The 15,587-nt window shown below is 31.9% G+C and overlaps 1 protein-coding gene across 10 annotated transcripts; it reads right to left on the bottom strand.

Moving 5' to 3' along the window:
• Positions 1 to 517: 517 nt before the first annotated feature.
• LOC122047820 (uncharacterized protein At4g18490-like) lies at positions 518 to 12,516 on the bottom strand. 10 transcript variants are annotated; one of them, XM_042609313.1, is made up of 15 exons: positions 12,401 to 12,468; positions 12,220 to 12,297; positions 12,033 to 12,040; positions 8,176 to 8,258; positions 7,811 to 7,931; positions 7,539 to 7,715; positions 6,769 to 7,335; positions 6,134 to 6,259; positions 5,908 to 6,052; positions 3,769 to 3,833; positions 2,905 to 3,051; positions 2,671 to 2,839; positions 2,126 to 2,206; positions 1,828 to 1,995; positions 518 to 1,019 (listed from the first exon to the last, which is right to left on the bottom strand). In XM_042609313.1, exons 4-15 carry the CDS (start codon positions 8,234 to 8,236, stop codon positions 843 to 845), a joined length of 2,004 nt encoding a protein of 667 aa, XP_042465247.1. In that variant the 5' UTR covers positions 8,237 to 8,258; positions 12,033 to 12,040; positions 12,220 to 12,297; positions 12,401 to 12,468; the 3' UTR covers positions 518 to 842. The 10 variants fall into 10 exon arrangements, with proteins under 10 accessions (XP_042465247.1, XP_042465250.1, XP_042465249.1 ...); XM_042609316.1 differs by having other exon boundaries at positions 12,406 to 12,468; XM_042609315.1 differs by lacking the exon at positions 12,033 to 12,040 and having other exon boundaries at positions 12,406 to 12,516.
• Positions 12,517 to 15,587: the final 3,071 nt, after the last annotated feature.

The following is a 15,587-nucleotide window of genomic DNA, read 5'->3' as shown; positions in this document are numbered from 1 at the left end:
TTTTTTTCTTGTACATATCATTGCTCATCAACTTTTAGTGGACAATAAAATTAAGAGAGTTGCCCACGATTAAACTTTCCAAGTAGTTAACCAAATATTTAAAGGTAGGCAAAAATTTTCATCCAGTGAAACAACTCTAGATCGCTTGAATGGACATTCGGATCAATATTCTTCCCGATTAGTGGGTTCAAAAAATAGATATTAAAATTTATAAAAAAAATAAGTTAATTAAATACTATTTAAAATTTCTTTTTCAAAATAGAATCTATGATTAATTAATTAATTTAATTAGCTGTAAATTTACACCTTAACTAATTTGATTAAAAGGTAGAAATTCACCAAAGGAAAAAAAAAAAAATAAGAACGCTATAAATAAACAAATAAGATTAGTGTCATGCATATTCAACTTATTTTAATAAACACACAAATAAAATTAATTTTCATATCTTGTATCAATTCATTTAGTTCCTTACCACCTACCTAAAACTTATAACTTCAACAAGCTTCTCATCAGATGTAGCGAAATTTAAATGATACTGGTTTAGATTCTAGCTCACATGAAAAAAGGGTCTAAAATTTGAAAAAATACAAGTACCTGAATATTTCTTAAGAAGCACTAGCATGTCGGCTTAAGAACTATGAACAAGATGCCCATAATAGGCTCATACATGTTTTCAGAAAAACAAATGAGTTTAGTAAAAGTCTCCGAAAATGTATTCGGAGAGTTAGTTTTATCCATCAGTTGGTGTCAAAATTTTATTGGCGGGTAATAGGAGATATCTAATATTCTCTCGATTTCAAGCTGGTGGCGAACCTCTGAAGTTGGCGAATGTATCTTGTCGTCAAGGAAATGAATCCAGCTCGATAGAAGAATGCTTCGTTAAGTATATAAAACGGCAAAAGGATATCTTCTCATCGATCATTGGACTGTTTAGCATCAACAGTCTGTTGTTGTTGACGACGGCACGGACTAGTAGCTCCTTTGCTTCCTCATGTTTCTTCTTCAGCATGTTAGATAGCTGCAGCAACCACCCAGTCAGCATGTCTTAGAGGAATCATCATAACAATACGTCTCTTTTACTTTATAAGATTAGCATCAAACTTCGATTAACTCTTTGGTCAAAATCATAGGCTAGGAAAATGAAGCAATCTAAACTCGTAAATTTTTTATCAAATTATATTCACCCATTAAACTTCTGTGCCTATGATATTTGATTTTTAGGAATTAGCAGTCACAAGTCACAACCAAGCTGGATAAGAACAACAGAAAAATTGTCAATACAACAAGATAACAGTTATTTAAATATAGATGGCAATATAATAGAAGGATTCATATAACTAATCCTGCTTAGTGGGATAACAATTTAGTTGTTATAGCATTTACCTAAACACCCAGTAGGCAAACAATGATGAAGTTCAAGCTAGAATACACCTTATCTTTCTTCTTTTCCCTTCATATACTATGCTAAAGTATCTTGTCAAGAATTTAGTTCTCCGAGGAGATTTACTATTAAATATCCTACTAATCAACTTTTTAGCAATTGTGAAATTTACAAAGAACCAGCAACTGACAAACCTAAATTTCTCTTGCACAAGAAACAGAGAAAAAAAGTGTATAATGGAGTTAAATTGGCATTGAAAGAACAGACAAATTTAAATTCAAATTTTACCATGGAAAAATAAACATTTACTGATTAATTGTAAAGTGGAGCCTTAAAATAGGTACGCCTGACAACTTATGTTGCATACAAAATAAACTACTATATACCATGCAGAGATGAAACAATTGATGTTTCCATAATCATCAAGGAAATACTTTTAACTTACATCAGCAAGTTTCTTTGAGTAGAATTCAGCTTTCTCTGCATTGCCATTTTCATCTATTAGTACAGGCTCATAGTCCATGTTCTGTACCTCAGGTGCACCCTCTACAGAACCGTGATTCTCCAATGATGCAACATTGCTAGAACCTTCTGGATTTTCTTTAGTCTGAACCTAGTCATGAGTTTTGCATAGTGCATTGGAAAAGAAATTAGATTGTGTCAATTTTTTTCAGTAAACAAAAAATATATTTATGTATTTAAGAATTAATCCTGAAAGTAACCCTTCAGTACACTAAATATACCATTGGGGAGGTTAGTCCTGATTTCCTTTCTGGTGAAGGGTCCATTGATTTTGATGTATCAGAGGCCTTCAAATATGGATCCTGAAAAAGAGTTTAAGTTTTATTACAAAAGTATTTTAAGAAAGATGTCCATACGTGAAAGGCACAAATCTTTAGTAATTCCAATCCAAAAAAAGAAATAGCATGATACTGTCATCCCATTATTTAGTTTTGTTTTAGGAAGGAATATAACATTCAGATAGCAGAAAAAATGATCAGATATTGGAACGTAATGATTGATTATGAATGCCTTCAAACTGAGAATTAACTGACTGGTTTGGTTAGAGTATTGACCAGCATGCTAAACTTGATTCATTTAAAAGATGGTCAGCAACTTTCTAACTATTCTGACTCTATAAACAATTTATGCACCATGACAATTTTCAGGTTGAGAACTAGTTTTAAGCAAACAGATTGTCACATTCTTAAGCACAGACAATAATGTTGTGGTAAACAGCCATGCATATTTCATTAAACTTAGATACTTCTAAATATTGAGAAATTACCTTATGTGTCTTTATTTTGAGAGGCGGATCTAGGAAGGCTAGCTTCGTTGTATTAGAAGAGGCAATTGACTTGGATGCTAACTTTAGTTCTGTTTCTACAGTCATGTTTGTTTCTTTGATCACCGCAGACTTTGATATGGTGCTGTTCACTTTAGTCAGTCTAGGTTTACTGTAATTTGATTACCAACTGACCTACTAATGTGTAAATAATGAAGGGAAAAGGATATAATTAACCTTAAAGTCCTCAAACTAGGTGAACGTGTTTTGACATCCTTCTGTAGGCTATCTTGGACTTCAATAGAATTGTTCTTTGGTGTGCTCATAATTGCACTTGAAAGAATATTAGATGTCATACTCTTTATGGTGTCGCTTGGAGTAACCCTGACAAGGAAATTGGATGGAAAAATATGGAAAATGCAGCAATACATTTATTGCTGGTTAGCAACAATAAAATAAGAAATTTTTTTATTTAAATATAGATAATGATATGGTAGAGGATGAAGCTCAATAGCGTATGGAATAACAATCATTTCTAAGAAAATTGTTGGAAACACAAATCTGTCCGTGATGCGCAATCTATAACTAGAACTGATTAAAATATGGATAATTCAGGAACAACAAATAATTACAGAATGCTTGATAATTGCACATATGGAATAACAATCAATTACGCAATGCTTGGTAATTCCATGTATTCTGAAGTTCGAATCAAGGAATTATGATAACTAAATTTGGTTTGAAGAATTATGTAAATAATATGCAGGAGAAGAATGACTTCAAAGAATACTTCTAGAAAACACTAATCTCATAGGCCAAAATAACTATAAGTTGATTGGAAGTGAAATTTTGTTGGATTAAGAGATAATCCCATCAGAGTTCATAGTCAGCAATGGAAGAGCTTTACTAGGAACCAAACATTCTAGAAAGGGGCAACAATTATTATTTCTCAAATCAATTTTCACATCACACTCCACCATCATAAGTTTTTTCTGTAAAAGAATCTCACCTCATTAACCAGTTATTGGCTTGTGATGCCAAACTATTAGAAAATGAAGATACACAGAAACAGAAGACAACTAAAAAAAGTCACTAGCAAACCTTCGTTTAGGTGAAGAATTGACATGTTCAAATGTATTTAAGATCTTTGGTTCTGTCAAAGGCTCCTGAAGGCATTTAAATGGCGATTTAGAATAGAATACAAAATAACTGAATGCTTGCTAATTACTGACTACCATACTCTTTCAAGGTCGCATATAAAGAAAGTCAATGAAACGAGTGTAGATGAAAACCTGAACTTGAGATAAAGTGGAGGTGAGATGTCTTATAACTTGGAATATGGGGATGTTAAAATAAGCTAACACTGATAAGACCATGTGTGATTATTATAGTGATGATTCCACTAATATTTAGTTTATCTTACCAAAATCATCCTGATATAAGATCTGTGATAATGCCTACACTCTATCTTCTTGCCTCTCAATGAAAAAACTGTCCATATCTGAGAAAAAAGAAAGTTATATAATTTTACAATGAATGGGTGCTTCTTTGATCCATTTTCAGTACTATTTTGTTTCCAGTATTTGTTGGAAAACTGTACCTACTTAACCATGTATGCCCTTTATCCATGATACATTTTGTCAACTCTATGCAATTAATATAAATTGCACAATGTTGCATCATTAACATTTTGGAGACCAACTGACCGCTTTGTTCCTCCCTCAAACCATACACACCTATCTTATATTTGACTATACAATATCAAGTGGAAAAGATGCTTTAGTAGGTCACGTTACTTCTATGCTTCTCTACTTTTGCTTCAACTACTTTGCTGCCCAAACTGGATTGAAATAGGAAAAACATAAATTCTGCAATCCATCCTTGATTGATTGATCTTGGAGCTTTATCCAATATAGATTGAGTGAACAACTTTATCATTCAACCAAAACAGGCAATTTGACTTTTTATGTAATAGATTGAAAGTTGGATTTCCAAACTTCACAACAATTTGCTCTGCTCTCTTTATAACTCGGGAGCATATTTCTATGTAGATAAACTTAACCTAGTTATTTTAATATATTGGATGTGGTCCTCCATTTTCACTTACAATATTAACATGACTAGGAACACATGGTATGGAGGAAAACAGGAAATAAAATTTTAAGCCGGTAACTGATTTGTATTACTGAATTTGTAATTTTAACTGGTCCTAAAGTTGTTAGCAAATTAAAACTGCAAAGTGTATAGAGGATGACATTTGACAACATAATATTCAGTTATTGATTCAACAATTTGCATTCAAGTGCAAGTAAAAAATTAACTGTTATTAGAGAAGAATTTTGCATTAATTTTACTTCTGAGAAGATATTTTCATCTCATTCCTGTAGTCATCTCATATACGAGAAAAGATCAAGCAATGTCTTGACAAAAGTTAGAAGAATTTATATGCTAGTGCCATGATTAGGCTGCATCATCATCCAGTTGCTTTTAAAACAATGATTAGAAAGCATTGCCTTCTCAAATAGATTTGGATGAAAAATGGCATTCATGGCCCTAATTAATAGATCTATTCTAAATATTTATCTATGAATATTTTGAAATATTTAGCACTTTACTTTTGTTATACAAGTTTAGAGTACTTGCTAATCAAGAAGGTAAAATCTAGTTCCATGTATCTTTTTTTAGACTTCTGTATAGCTATACATCAGAATATCAGATTATATAGACTTCTTCTTTAGAATTTTTTTTTCCTAATTATTTCGTCCTAAAAGCTGGTTATGTATCTATGAGAAGGAACATATCATAAGTTTACAAAAAATTAAGATGTTGCTTTTAATAAATTGTAGTGATTTATGATATTTTATAGGCCTATCAAATACACTCAACAGTGAAAACAAAATATATAAAAAAGGAGGACAATCAAGCAGGTAAAATCTAGTTCCATGTATCTTTTTTTAGACTTCTGTGCTATACATCAGAATATCAGATTATATAGACTTCTTCTTTAGAGTTTTTTTTTCTAATTATTTAGTCCTAAAAGCTGGTTATGAATCTATGAGAAGGAACATATCATATGTTTACAAAAAATTAAGATATTGCATAAATTGTAGTGATTTATGATATTCTATAGGCCTGTCAAATACACTCGACAGTGAAAACATAATATATAAAAAAGGAGGATAATCTAAAAAAAATAAGAGATATAGATTTTACAGAAAAGAAAAGAACCAAACAAAGAACCTTAAGAGTTTTCCGCTTCAAAGGTAGCATATTGGTGAGGGAAGGGACAGGCAACTTTAACAGCAAGTTTCTCTCAGAAATGCCAATTGTTTTTAATTCCTTGTTGAATAAGGAATTTGACATATTGTTGTTTTCATTCATAATCCTATATAACATCAGTTCATTCATGGCAATGTGGGAATAGAAAAAAGTAGAATAGTCACATTAGAGGATCCTAGTATTTCACCTTAAAGTCATTGATTTAGTAAGATGATTTTTCTCATCTGTGTGCAATTTATCTTGTACTTGAAGAGGACTATTTACATTGCTTCTAGTAGTTTCACCAGGAATCATAGAGGAAGGAACTTCAACACTGCAAAATAAAAAGTTTTAGCATCCAGAACAAATGAAGTAATCAACTTTTAATACCCAAAAGATATGCATGATTAAGATTTTCATTATTATTCAAAGACTTAGCTAGAATATGAAATTGCAGATGTATTATAGTAAACTTGAGTGATAAACAAATCATGAAATTTATCATTAAATAAAGTAGAAGGAAAAAAATAAAACCTATTTAGTTAAAAAATTATTCTGTAAATCTCACAGACTATATAAATTTGATAGTTGGTAATATGATGGTATATTGAATAGCTGCCACTTATAATGTACTTTTTATATACAGTAAAGATTTTCAAAATTGGATATGTAAACATCTGGTGACATTGACTTCCTAACAACTTTTTTCTTGGAGAAGCACTAGCTATTCTTTGATTCTTCATTGTCAAGATAATCTCTAGGGAAATGATACTTTTTTCAGAACAGTGAACAAGAAACATGCATCAACACTTTAAAACGTAGAAATTTCATTGACATCCTTACCAAGAAGCTTCAGTATGTTTCTGTGGAATTGCAATCACAGAATTCTGCACAACTTCATCATAGACTTGGAATGATCCAGTCAAGGTCTTATTTATTCCAGTTACCTCATCTTGGTCATCCTCATGATTCTGAAGTGTTGTGGCATCTTTGGATCTTGTTCTGCTTTTTGGTGGGCAAGAAAAACTTGAGTTGGAAGACTTTACAGGGCTAGAATTTCTGGATTGAAAACTATCATGTGATTTCGCACCAGTATCCTGTACCAAGGAGGAAATACACTTAGAGTTCACACAACTTAGATCTTTGCTAACCCAAGGAAGTGCTTCTCCTTCCAGTTCAGTTACAGGATCAGGCCCCAAAGTTTGATCAGATGTGGACGTGGACAAGCTTTCTTTATTTTTCAATATTACATCTCCATGACTGGATATAACAGGGCTATCCCTTTTCAAATCAAGCTGTTTATCATGCTTATGAAGCTCTTTTTCAGAAATATTAGGTGCAATGTCATCCATGCATTTACCAGAAGGGATTTCAGTCTTGTCCAATTTTGTGGGATCAAACTTGTCCAGCCTACAGTCACATAATAATTTTATAATAGGAAAAATATATTAATAACAACTGGATAACAGGAAAAATATATCAAGATTTTCTTATTTAGAAACTAGATAAGCGATTGACGAGAAAGAACCAACAGATCCTGACAATTTCAAACCTTGGAGAAGCAACAAAAAACTGGTTCAAACTTTAAAATTCATAAGAATTTGAAAACATACTTGTTAAAATCGAACATGAAAGTGAAATTGTCTTTCTTCAGATCTTGCTTTCCAATAAGAGTTTCGTTTGCATTGCCCTTTGTAGTCTTCTTGAGTGACACTGGGAAGTCCAAATCAGACATATCAATTTGAAAAGATGATAGTTTCCCAAAGTCACCACCAAGATCAAAGTCATCGCTAGAAAAAAAAAATAAAAAAGGTATCTTAGTCAAATAATGTGTGGATACATTTTGCCAGAAAAGGAAATAAATAAGAGGGAAGAAATTTCTAACAGTTTGTCAAAGTTAAAGAAACTTTTGCCAGTTTGTGAAACTGTTTCTACATCATAATCCATTGAATTTTTTGACGTTGACGATTTCCAAACATCAAGGAAATCCTTTCCGAAATCATCTTCTGCAATAAGCAAGATATGAACATTACATTCTTAAGGCAATCCTGGATATCGTGAACAAATAATTGCAACACTACAGTCCATTTATATTTTTAACTTCATGTTTAGTTTTTCCATCATAGTTCCATGTCTGAATAAACTAATTCCTGGGAAGGTCCACATTGCACGAGCTTAGGAAATACGCACATCTGCTTTGAGGAGAAAAAGATTACTGAGATAGATATGCAGAAATCTAGAGTAACTTACCCATTGGCGTGCTCCTTTTTCTTGGAGCAGAAGTGGAAGCACCTCTCTCAGGCTCTGCCATTCTTTGTTTGGAAACAACAGTACTGCAACAAGTTTGCAGCTACTAAGAGGATCTCACATATGAAATATTGCGACCAGTTTGCAGCTAATAAGAGGATCTCACATATGAAATCAATGAATAACTAAATCTTGATGAATATGATAAAGACCATTTGTTGAACATTTTTAAATATGAAACATAAAAGGTTTTTGAATAAATTTCGAATGCTAAGGTAGGCTTTGATTACTTCCAACATGAATGTCAGGACAATGTTTTCACAATCCTACAGACTATATAGATCCACAAAGAAAGATAGAAGGAGCCGTGTAAGTTGGAGAACTGCCTCAGTAACTATTCAGGTCTAACCACCCAAATACTTAAGCTCAAGAGTAACTCACTCATCTAATCTTATAAACTCTCTTCATTAGCTTATAATTTTTCATGTGGGACTAAACTAATGTGTCACAAATCAACCTTTTTAAGGCTTGATGTCTCAATCAAAATCCAACCTAAAATCATTTCTAATCAATGGTTTGTGAGGCCCAATAGTAGCTCCCACATCACGCAGGCAATCTTTACCGTATCTCACTATGTATAGGATTAGTTTCATTCTAATATCAATTTGAGATGCTCCTCATACTCAGCCTCTAATTAGGAGAATACCAAGATAATATGAAGACAATCACAAGTAATCCAAAAGCATTTGGTTCATTAAGTCCATGAAAGCAGCAACGTAAAGAGTCCAAAGGACATCATCAGGAATTCTTACCACGTGTTGACTTCTCAACATGTGAGTCTATTACCCTCAGCTGATGATATATGGATCTCAAATCAATATTTAAGTGCACACAAATATCCTTAAGTTACTCAAATAAATCAACAATCCATGGTAGATACTTATTTATCATGATTGCCACATTCAACTAGCAATAATCAGTGCATATCCTCATAGAACCACCTTTTTATGAAGTCTTCCATTGTTGAATTTCACCACTGTTTATTTGCTCATTTTCTTTAATGCAACTTGTTTCTACCTTCCTCTAATGCAATTTGTCACTGCCTGTAACATCTGTTTATCTATCCACAAAAGCACATAACACCTCCCTACCTTGCAATCACAGGTAATGTATACTCCTACACTATAGGTTCTCTTCCCAATTTTTCCACAAACTAGAAAGAGACAAAAGAATCACCTGCTACCAACATACATTAAAGAATTTGTGAGAATGAAAAAACAATTAAAATCATACTTTGCACAAAAGATCCATCATCTTATCGGCATCAAAGGAAAAGCACAAGTGAATTAATATTTTAGGGTTGCTATTGTTAGTCGTTGCTGCCGATGCTGCCCAAAGAGAGTCATTTTTGAGTTAAAGGTTGAATGCCATATTTTGCTAGATCTAGACAATTTCACTGGATATCATAAGTACTTACATCTAAAGCACATTGTTTGATTCAATGGGTGTGCAGGAGCCACACGCCCAGCACCAGCACAATCAGAGCATGTCGTCATCTTCATTTTTAAGGGTTAGGGAAAAGCTTTAAGACTACTGTTAATATGTTGATGATGATGAAATGATCTATGCCTGAGCAGGTCTGGCCTTCTTAGGGTGACCAAGCTATCCTGAAAGGGGCTCTTACCTATTCTGTTAAGGTAGGCGGTGCTCATTAGATCTATACATTTCGGGCATAAATGGGACAATTTACCTCCTACTCAGCAACACTGTTATAACAGTGATAACAGTAGATTGGAAGTTTTTGAGGAATTCATTAGCCCAGATAGATGTTTTTCTTGGTGGGATGCATAGTATTGTCTTTTAAACAGAAATGGAAGTTGGGGATAAGTCAAGCTAAGAGACACACTGCCTATGATAAGTGAATCATATGTTCAATCTATTACCAAGAATGTCACTGACCAAACGTTGGTCAGATTTTAATTAACTTGACTTTGGATCTCTTCATTGACTTGTTGAACAAGAAATTAATTTACTGCCGAGATGTTATAGTGTGTAATGACCGCCAAGCGAATAAGAGCTTTTCAACTGGAATAACTAATTGGAATATGTAAATTCCGTATAGATTTGGAAGTTTAAAATGTAAAGTTAAGTCAGACTAAGTTTTAATATGTTGTTGTTTATTGTTGAGAGACAATACTACATATTTTTACTGATAATTGGATGGGAACAACTGATTGAATAGTATTAAGCAAGATGATGCCTTTATGGTGCTATAAAGGGGTTAATCAACACAGGATCTATAAGTGAATAAAATCAAATGATTTAATAATATTCCTGTAAGTGAATAACTAGTGATTGGATTTTTTTTTTAAAAAAAAATTACATTGTTATTTGAAAGTTGGACCTGAGAAAAAAATTCTATGACAGATCACGGTGTGGTTTTGGCCTATGTATGTCGGAAATCAATGATTAATTATTAGTATTAATCTAAATTGATCTCAACTCTTACCAGATTGCTCTTCATTTTGATTGTGCTACACAATTTACTCTAGTTTAAACTAGTAAATTTGAAATAGTGACTTTGATTGTTGCTCAGTCACCTTAATTAGATAATTAATGCTATTTATCGTTGGTTAGTGACCAGATTCCTCTTCGTTTTGGTTGTGCTACACAATTTACTCTAGTTTAAACTAGTAAATTTGAAATAGTGATTTTGATTGTTGCTTAGTCACCATAATTAGTTAATTAATGCCATTTGTCATTGGTTAGTGATTTTAAACAGTGATAATTGGAGAGAATACGAAATGTTGGAAGTGCAATCAAATTTTTGCTTGTAAGCATTTAATATAATGATAATATATGAAAGTGGGTTAGCTATTGTGATTTCAAGTTAATGCATGAATGGAACTATTGGGAAATGTTGAAATTAAAATTAACAATAATAAACCAGAGATGTTATGTATTTTTTAGATTAAAAGCTTATTTTCTCCTAGTGGAAGTAAAATTTTGATTGAGACTTATGATTTAGAGGAAGTTACAAATATTTACTTTAAAAGTAAGTATGAATTATAATAAATAGAATTGAACTCTGGATATTTGTATAAATTTTGGAGAAAAAGTTATGATAATATATGTATCCACAACGTGGAGTTGTATAAAAAAATTTATGAAAAAAAAATAATGGGTGATAACTTGTATAGTTTATTATCCTTTGATTAGGCTTCTTTGAAATGCCAACATGACAAGATTGTGTTAGGAGATAAAATTATTATTTTGGTTGTGAGAAAAGTTAGGCTAAACCTTCCTTGTAAAATTGAGTTTTCATGACTATAATTCAATATACTAGAGGTTAATCATGTCATACAGTGACTGATCATCTGTCCCTCTCACCTTGTACGGGCAGTGACAGATTGAATTAAAAAAAAGGAGCAATATGATATTAAAACTAAACAATAAACTGAACATAAAAACCTCATTAAAACAATTTAATGTGAAATAAAGGTAATTAGTACAAATAATTCTTTTGACATTTACATTAGCATCTCATCTTGCACTAGGTTCTTTTAGTTGATGATCTAATGACGGATCATTCGTCAAGTATGCTGAATTTGGAAAATAGAAAAGGCAGGAGGCAAATGACTGTTTTAAACTGTAGATGGAATTTACGAGCCTAACTATCAACCCATGCACATATTCGCTACATCATGCTAAAATTCACCTTCTAATCCAATTTTTTGGTTTATAATTATCAATCTGTGATCCAAAAGTTGTCAATAAATAATAAATCCCATTCGTGTGTAGATGCGTAAGCATTATTAACATTCTAGATGCAGAACATAACCTCATCTAAACAAACTTACTCAGCAACCTACACACAGAAAGGGAAAGCGTTGCCGGATGTCGATGAGCGAGAGCAGCTCGATCGATAAAGTCCACCATCAAAAGCGAAATAAACGTCAGCCAACTTTGAGTGCGCTAAAAACTTTAGCCATCGATAATTTTTTACAGAAGAAAACGTAATGAACCGCGTGGGAAGATTGAAACCACCTGCAATGACGAAAGACGGGGGATCCTATGCAGGTCCTTCAGCCCTTAGTGATCCGCCTCCGAGCAATGGACGTTGACCTAATCATTCCAAAATCCGACCAAAAACTCAGGTTCGAGGGCGTGAAAAAACAAAGATCGAGGAGGAACAACAGATGAATGAAAATGCAAAAGGAATTCTCACGCGACTCTATGCATTTCTTCTCCGATCGCCATTCTCTCACTGTCTCGCGACATAAAACTGGAGAGAACAGGGAGGCGACGATAAAGAGTGACACTAGTCTTTAAAGGACCGCCTCCTCAAGGACCACTTTTGTCACGCGTAAATCACGTGAATTTGAGGTAATTTAAAAAAAAAAAATCTAAGTGTTTTATCACTACTTTATAATTAATTTTATATTAATATTTTTTATTTTTAAATTATTTTTATAAATTTTATTTACAATAAAAAAATAATGTTTTTACATAGATCTTTTATCTTTTCTTTGTAAAAGAATTGGATTTAGACATTACTTCAATAATCCTAACTCATTATTATTAAATCCCATGACACAAAATGCATCTTTTTAACTAATCTTTTGAGGAACAAAGATTATAAAAAAAAGTTCTTGAAAAATTCTAATGCTCATGAAAAACAATACATACAAAATTATCACATAAAACAACAGTGAGCTTGTGCAAAACTAATATTTAGATTCTTTAGAATAATAAGTAAAAACCTACAACTAAATTTAGACAATTTAAGATTTATAATTTACATAACTAACTAGTGATGCAACTTCTTCCTCAGCCGCAGCCGCATGGTTTCACCTCTAGGCTTACATGTCAATAAATACTAATATGGCCCGCATAATTCTTCCGACAATTAAGTCAATCTTGAGATTAAAGAGAAAAGGAACAATTGTATCAGAAATGAAATTCACCATTCAATCATCTCACATAGTCAATCTCACAATCATCTGTAAAAAGATAAATTAAAAAATTATAATTGATCACTATTGAAAGGAAGAGAAAATGAACAAAAACAATAAAGAGGGAGAGATCAACTAGTGCGCATGAAAAAACTTACCTTCACCCATCTTTACCTATTATTTTATAACATAGTTGTTGCGGAGAGTATCTATCCAAGGGAACAATAAGAGATATGTAATTTACAGGAGCTCCCTTCAGTCCATGCAAGAAGGGAGAAGGCCCTTCTCCTTATTCCACTTCTCACATGGACAGAAAAGAGCTCCTGCAAAATCAATAATTTTATCGTCTTTAAGAAAAAGAAAATACTTACAAAATGAACAGCAGTAATTTAGAAAAAGCCAAAAAAAACTTTACAACAAAGAGAAAATAAAAAGAAGAGAAAAGGTTTAAGAAGAGAGGGATGGTTGCAATATCGAAGGATGGCTTGATGTTTAAATAGACCGGCGATGAGAAAAATATGGCGAGAAAGCTGTGGAGATTTGCTGATTATTTCAAATGTTTCTAATTTTGCCCGATCAATTAAAGAATAATTAATGGATTGATTGATTGAAAATAATTCAATATAGAAATACCATTCCATTATTTTTGTTTCCATTTTTTTCCCCTGTATTAATTTTCCATGTTGGATGTTAAAATCCAATTTATTTATTTTTCGAACCATAGTTTATTCATACAGAAGGAGAAAATGTTAAATTTTCCTTTTTAAAATTACGAAGCAATGATAATAATCTTATTGATAATTAAAAAATAATTAAAGATTAATTCTTGTTGATATAATTGAATCGATAACTTTTCCGCTTTGTGTGCCAAGAAAGTATTAATTTTAAAGTTTATAAATTTATTCTAAATAGTAAGGATATAAATTTTTTCTAAAAAATTTATTGCATTACTTTTTAATGGAGTATATAGCCGAGAAAGTATTAATGAGGAATTAAGTATTTATACCAGTTAAAATTTTATATTTTATTATTTAAATAAATGAAAATATTTTAAAAAAATGAATCAAACATATTTAAATATATATATAATATATTATTTTCATGAATAAAAATATAAATGGCAGAACCATTTAATTAACCATTAGATTTGGTTTTTACCATATTTTATAAGGTTTCTATTTGATTATATTTATTAATCGCCAAAGCTCTCAGTTGATCTACTGATGCAACACAATTGTTTAATTTTTAGATTTTTTATTATAATTTTTAATGCTTTCATATTTAGGGTTAAGGGTGTAAATAAAACAAATGTTAAGTTGGATATTCAATTTGATAAGAATTTATATTTATCCAATATACATAAATTTAACTGATTAAATAAATTTAAATAACTCATCAAATTTAAACATATATTTAACTCGTTAATATTTATAAATAACAATTTGATAATATTCATCAGTAAAATTTATTAAATAAACTTTTAAAATGAATCAACGTATAACTAATCAAAAAGTTTAAATATAAAATTTCCAAATAATCAAATTAAACAAATATGCCGGAATTAAATTTGAACAAAGTTCATGCTCATTAAAAAAAATCAACTCAAATTTAACCACCATGATAATAGTTTGATTTATTTTAAATTTAACTTAACTAGATTATCTTATTTTAAACACGATAAAGTTTGATCCGATTTGGCTCATTTATTTTATCTTTTTTGTAATCTAAATATTTAACTTTTATGATCAAATTAATCCTAAAGATAACCAATTTAATCTCACTAAATTTTTTCACAAACTACTAAGGTAAACTCAAAAAGCTCGTATGGCGTCTAATGCGGCACCCTACCATCACGAGTAGTTCGAGCAGTATGAACGTAGAATGTCTAATGTAGGAATTGAACCTGATATGAGTTATAATGAGTGGATCCCAGATAATAATGTGAAAAAGAATATAAGGAGAAGAAAGAAAAAATAGAGAGACTTGGGTAAAATAGATACGCTTGGTCAGCAAATCTCGGTCGAGAATATAGGACCGGTCGGGTTAAAACCGACTAAGGGCATAACGCGTGTAGATATGCCCGACAGGAAAATCCCAGCCGAGCATGGAGTATCGGTCGAACTGAAATAGGTGAAGTATTAGCACGTGCACATACGCCCGGCAGGCAAGCCTCGGTCAAGCATGAAATCCCAACCAAGATTAATATAAGCCTGGCTGAACTAAAATAGACAAAAGGCTAGCATGTTTAGATGTGCTCGGTAATCGAGGTCCAACCGAGCATAAAGTGTTGGATCACGACGGCCGGCTAAAAGGGGGGTTGAATAGCCTGTAAAAAATAAAAGGAAACCTTTCTCGATTTTTCTTAAACTAACACTTGCAAAATAAATGAAGGCAATAAACAGAAAGAAGAGGCAAAGGATGTTTTACTTGGTTACAATCGGGAAGGTTGTTAATCCAAGG

This window comes from Zingiber officinale, chromosome 2B (genome assembly GCF_018446385.1).
Source record: "Zingiber officinale cultivar Zhangliang chromosome 2B, Zo_v1.1, whole genome shotgun sequence".
Classification (NCBI taxonomy): Eukaryota; Viridiplantae; Streptophyta; class Magnoliopsida; order Zingiberales; family Zingiberaceae; genus Zingiber; species Zingiber officinale.
This window is presented reverse-complemented; position numbering and strand designations above follow the sequence as displayed.

Coding starts and splice junctions, on each gene's coding strand:
- LOC122047820 (XM_042609307.1), bottom strand. CDS start 9,193: ATGGAAGACTTCATAAAAAG. Junction 7,336..7,538: donor TTCATGTTCGATTTTAACAA/GTATGTTTTCAA, acceptor ATGTGACTGTAG/GCTGGACAAGTTTGATCCCA. Junction 2,207..2,670: donor TCAAAATAAAGACACATAAG/GTAATTTCTCAA, acceptor ACTCTTTTTCAG/GATCCATATTTGAAGGCCTC.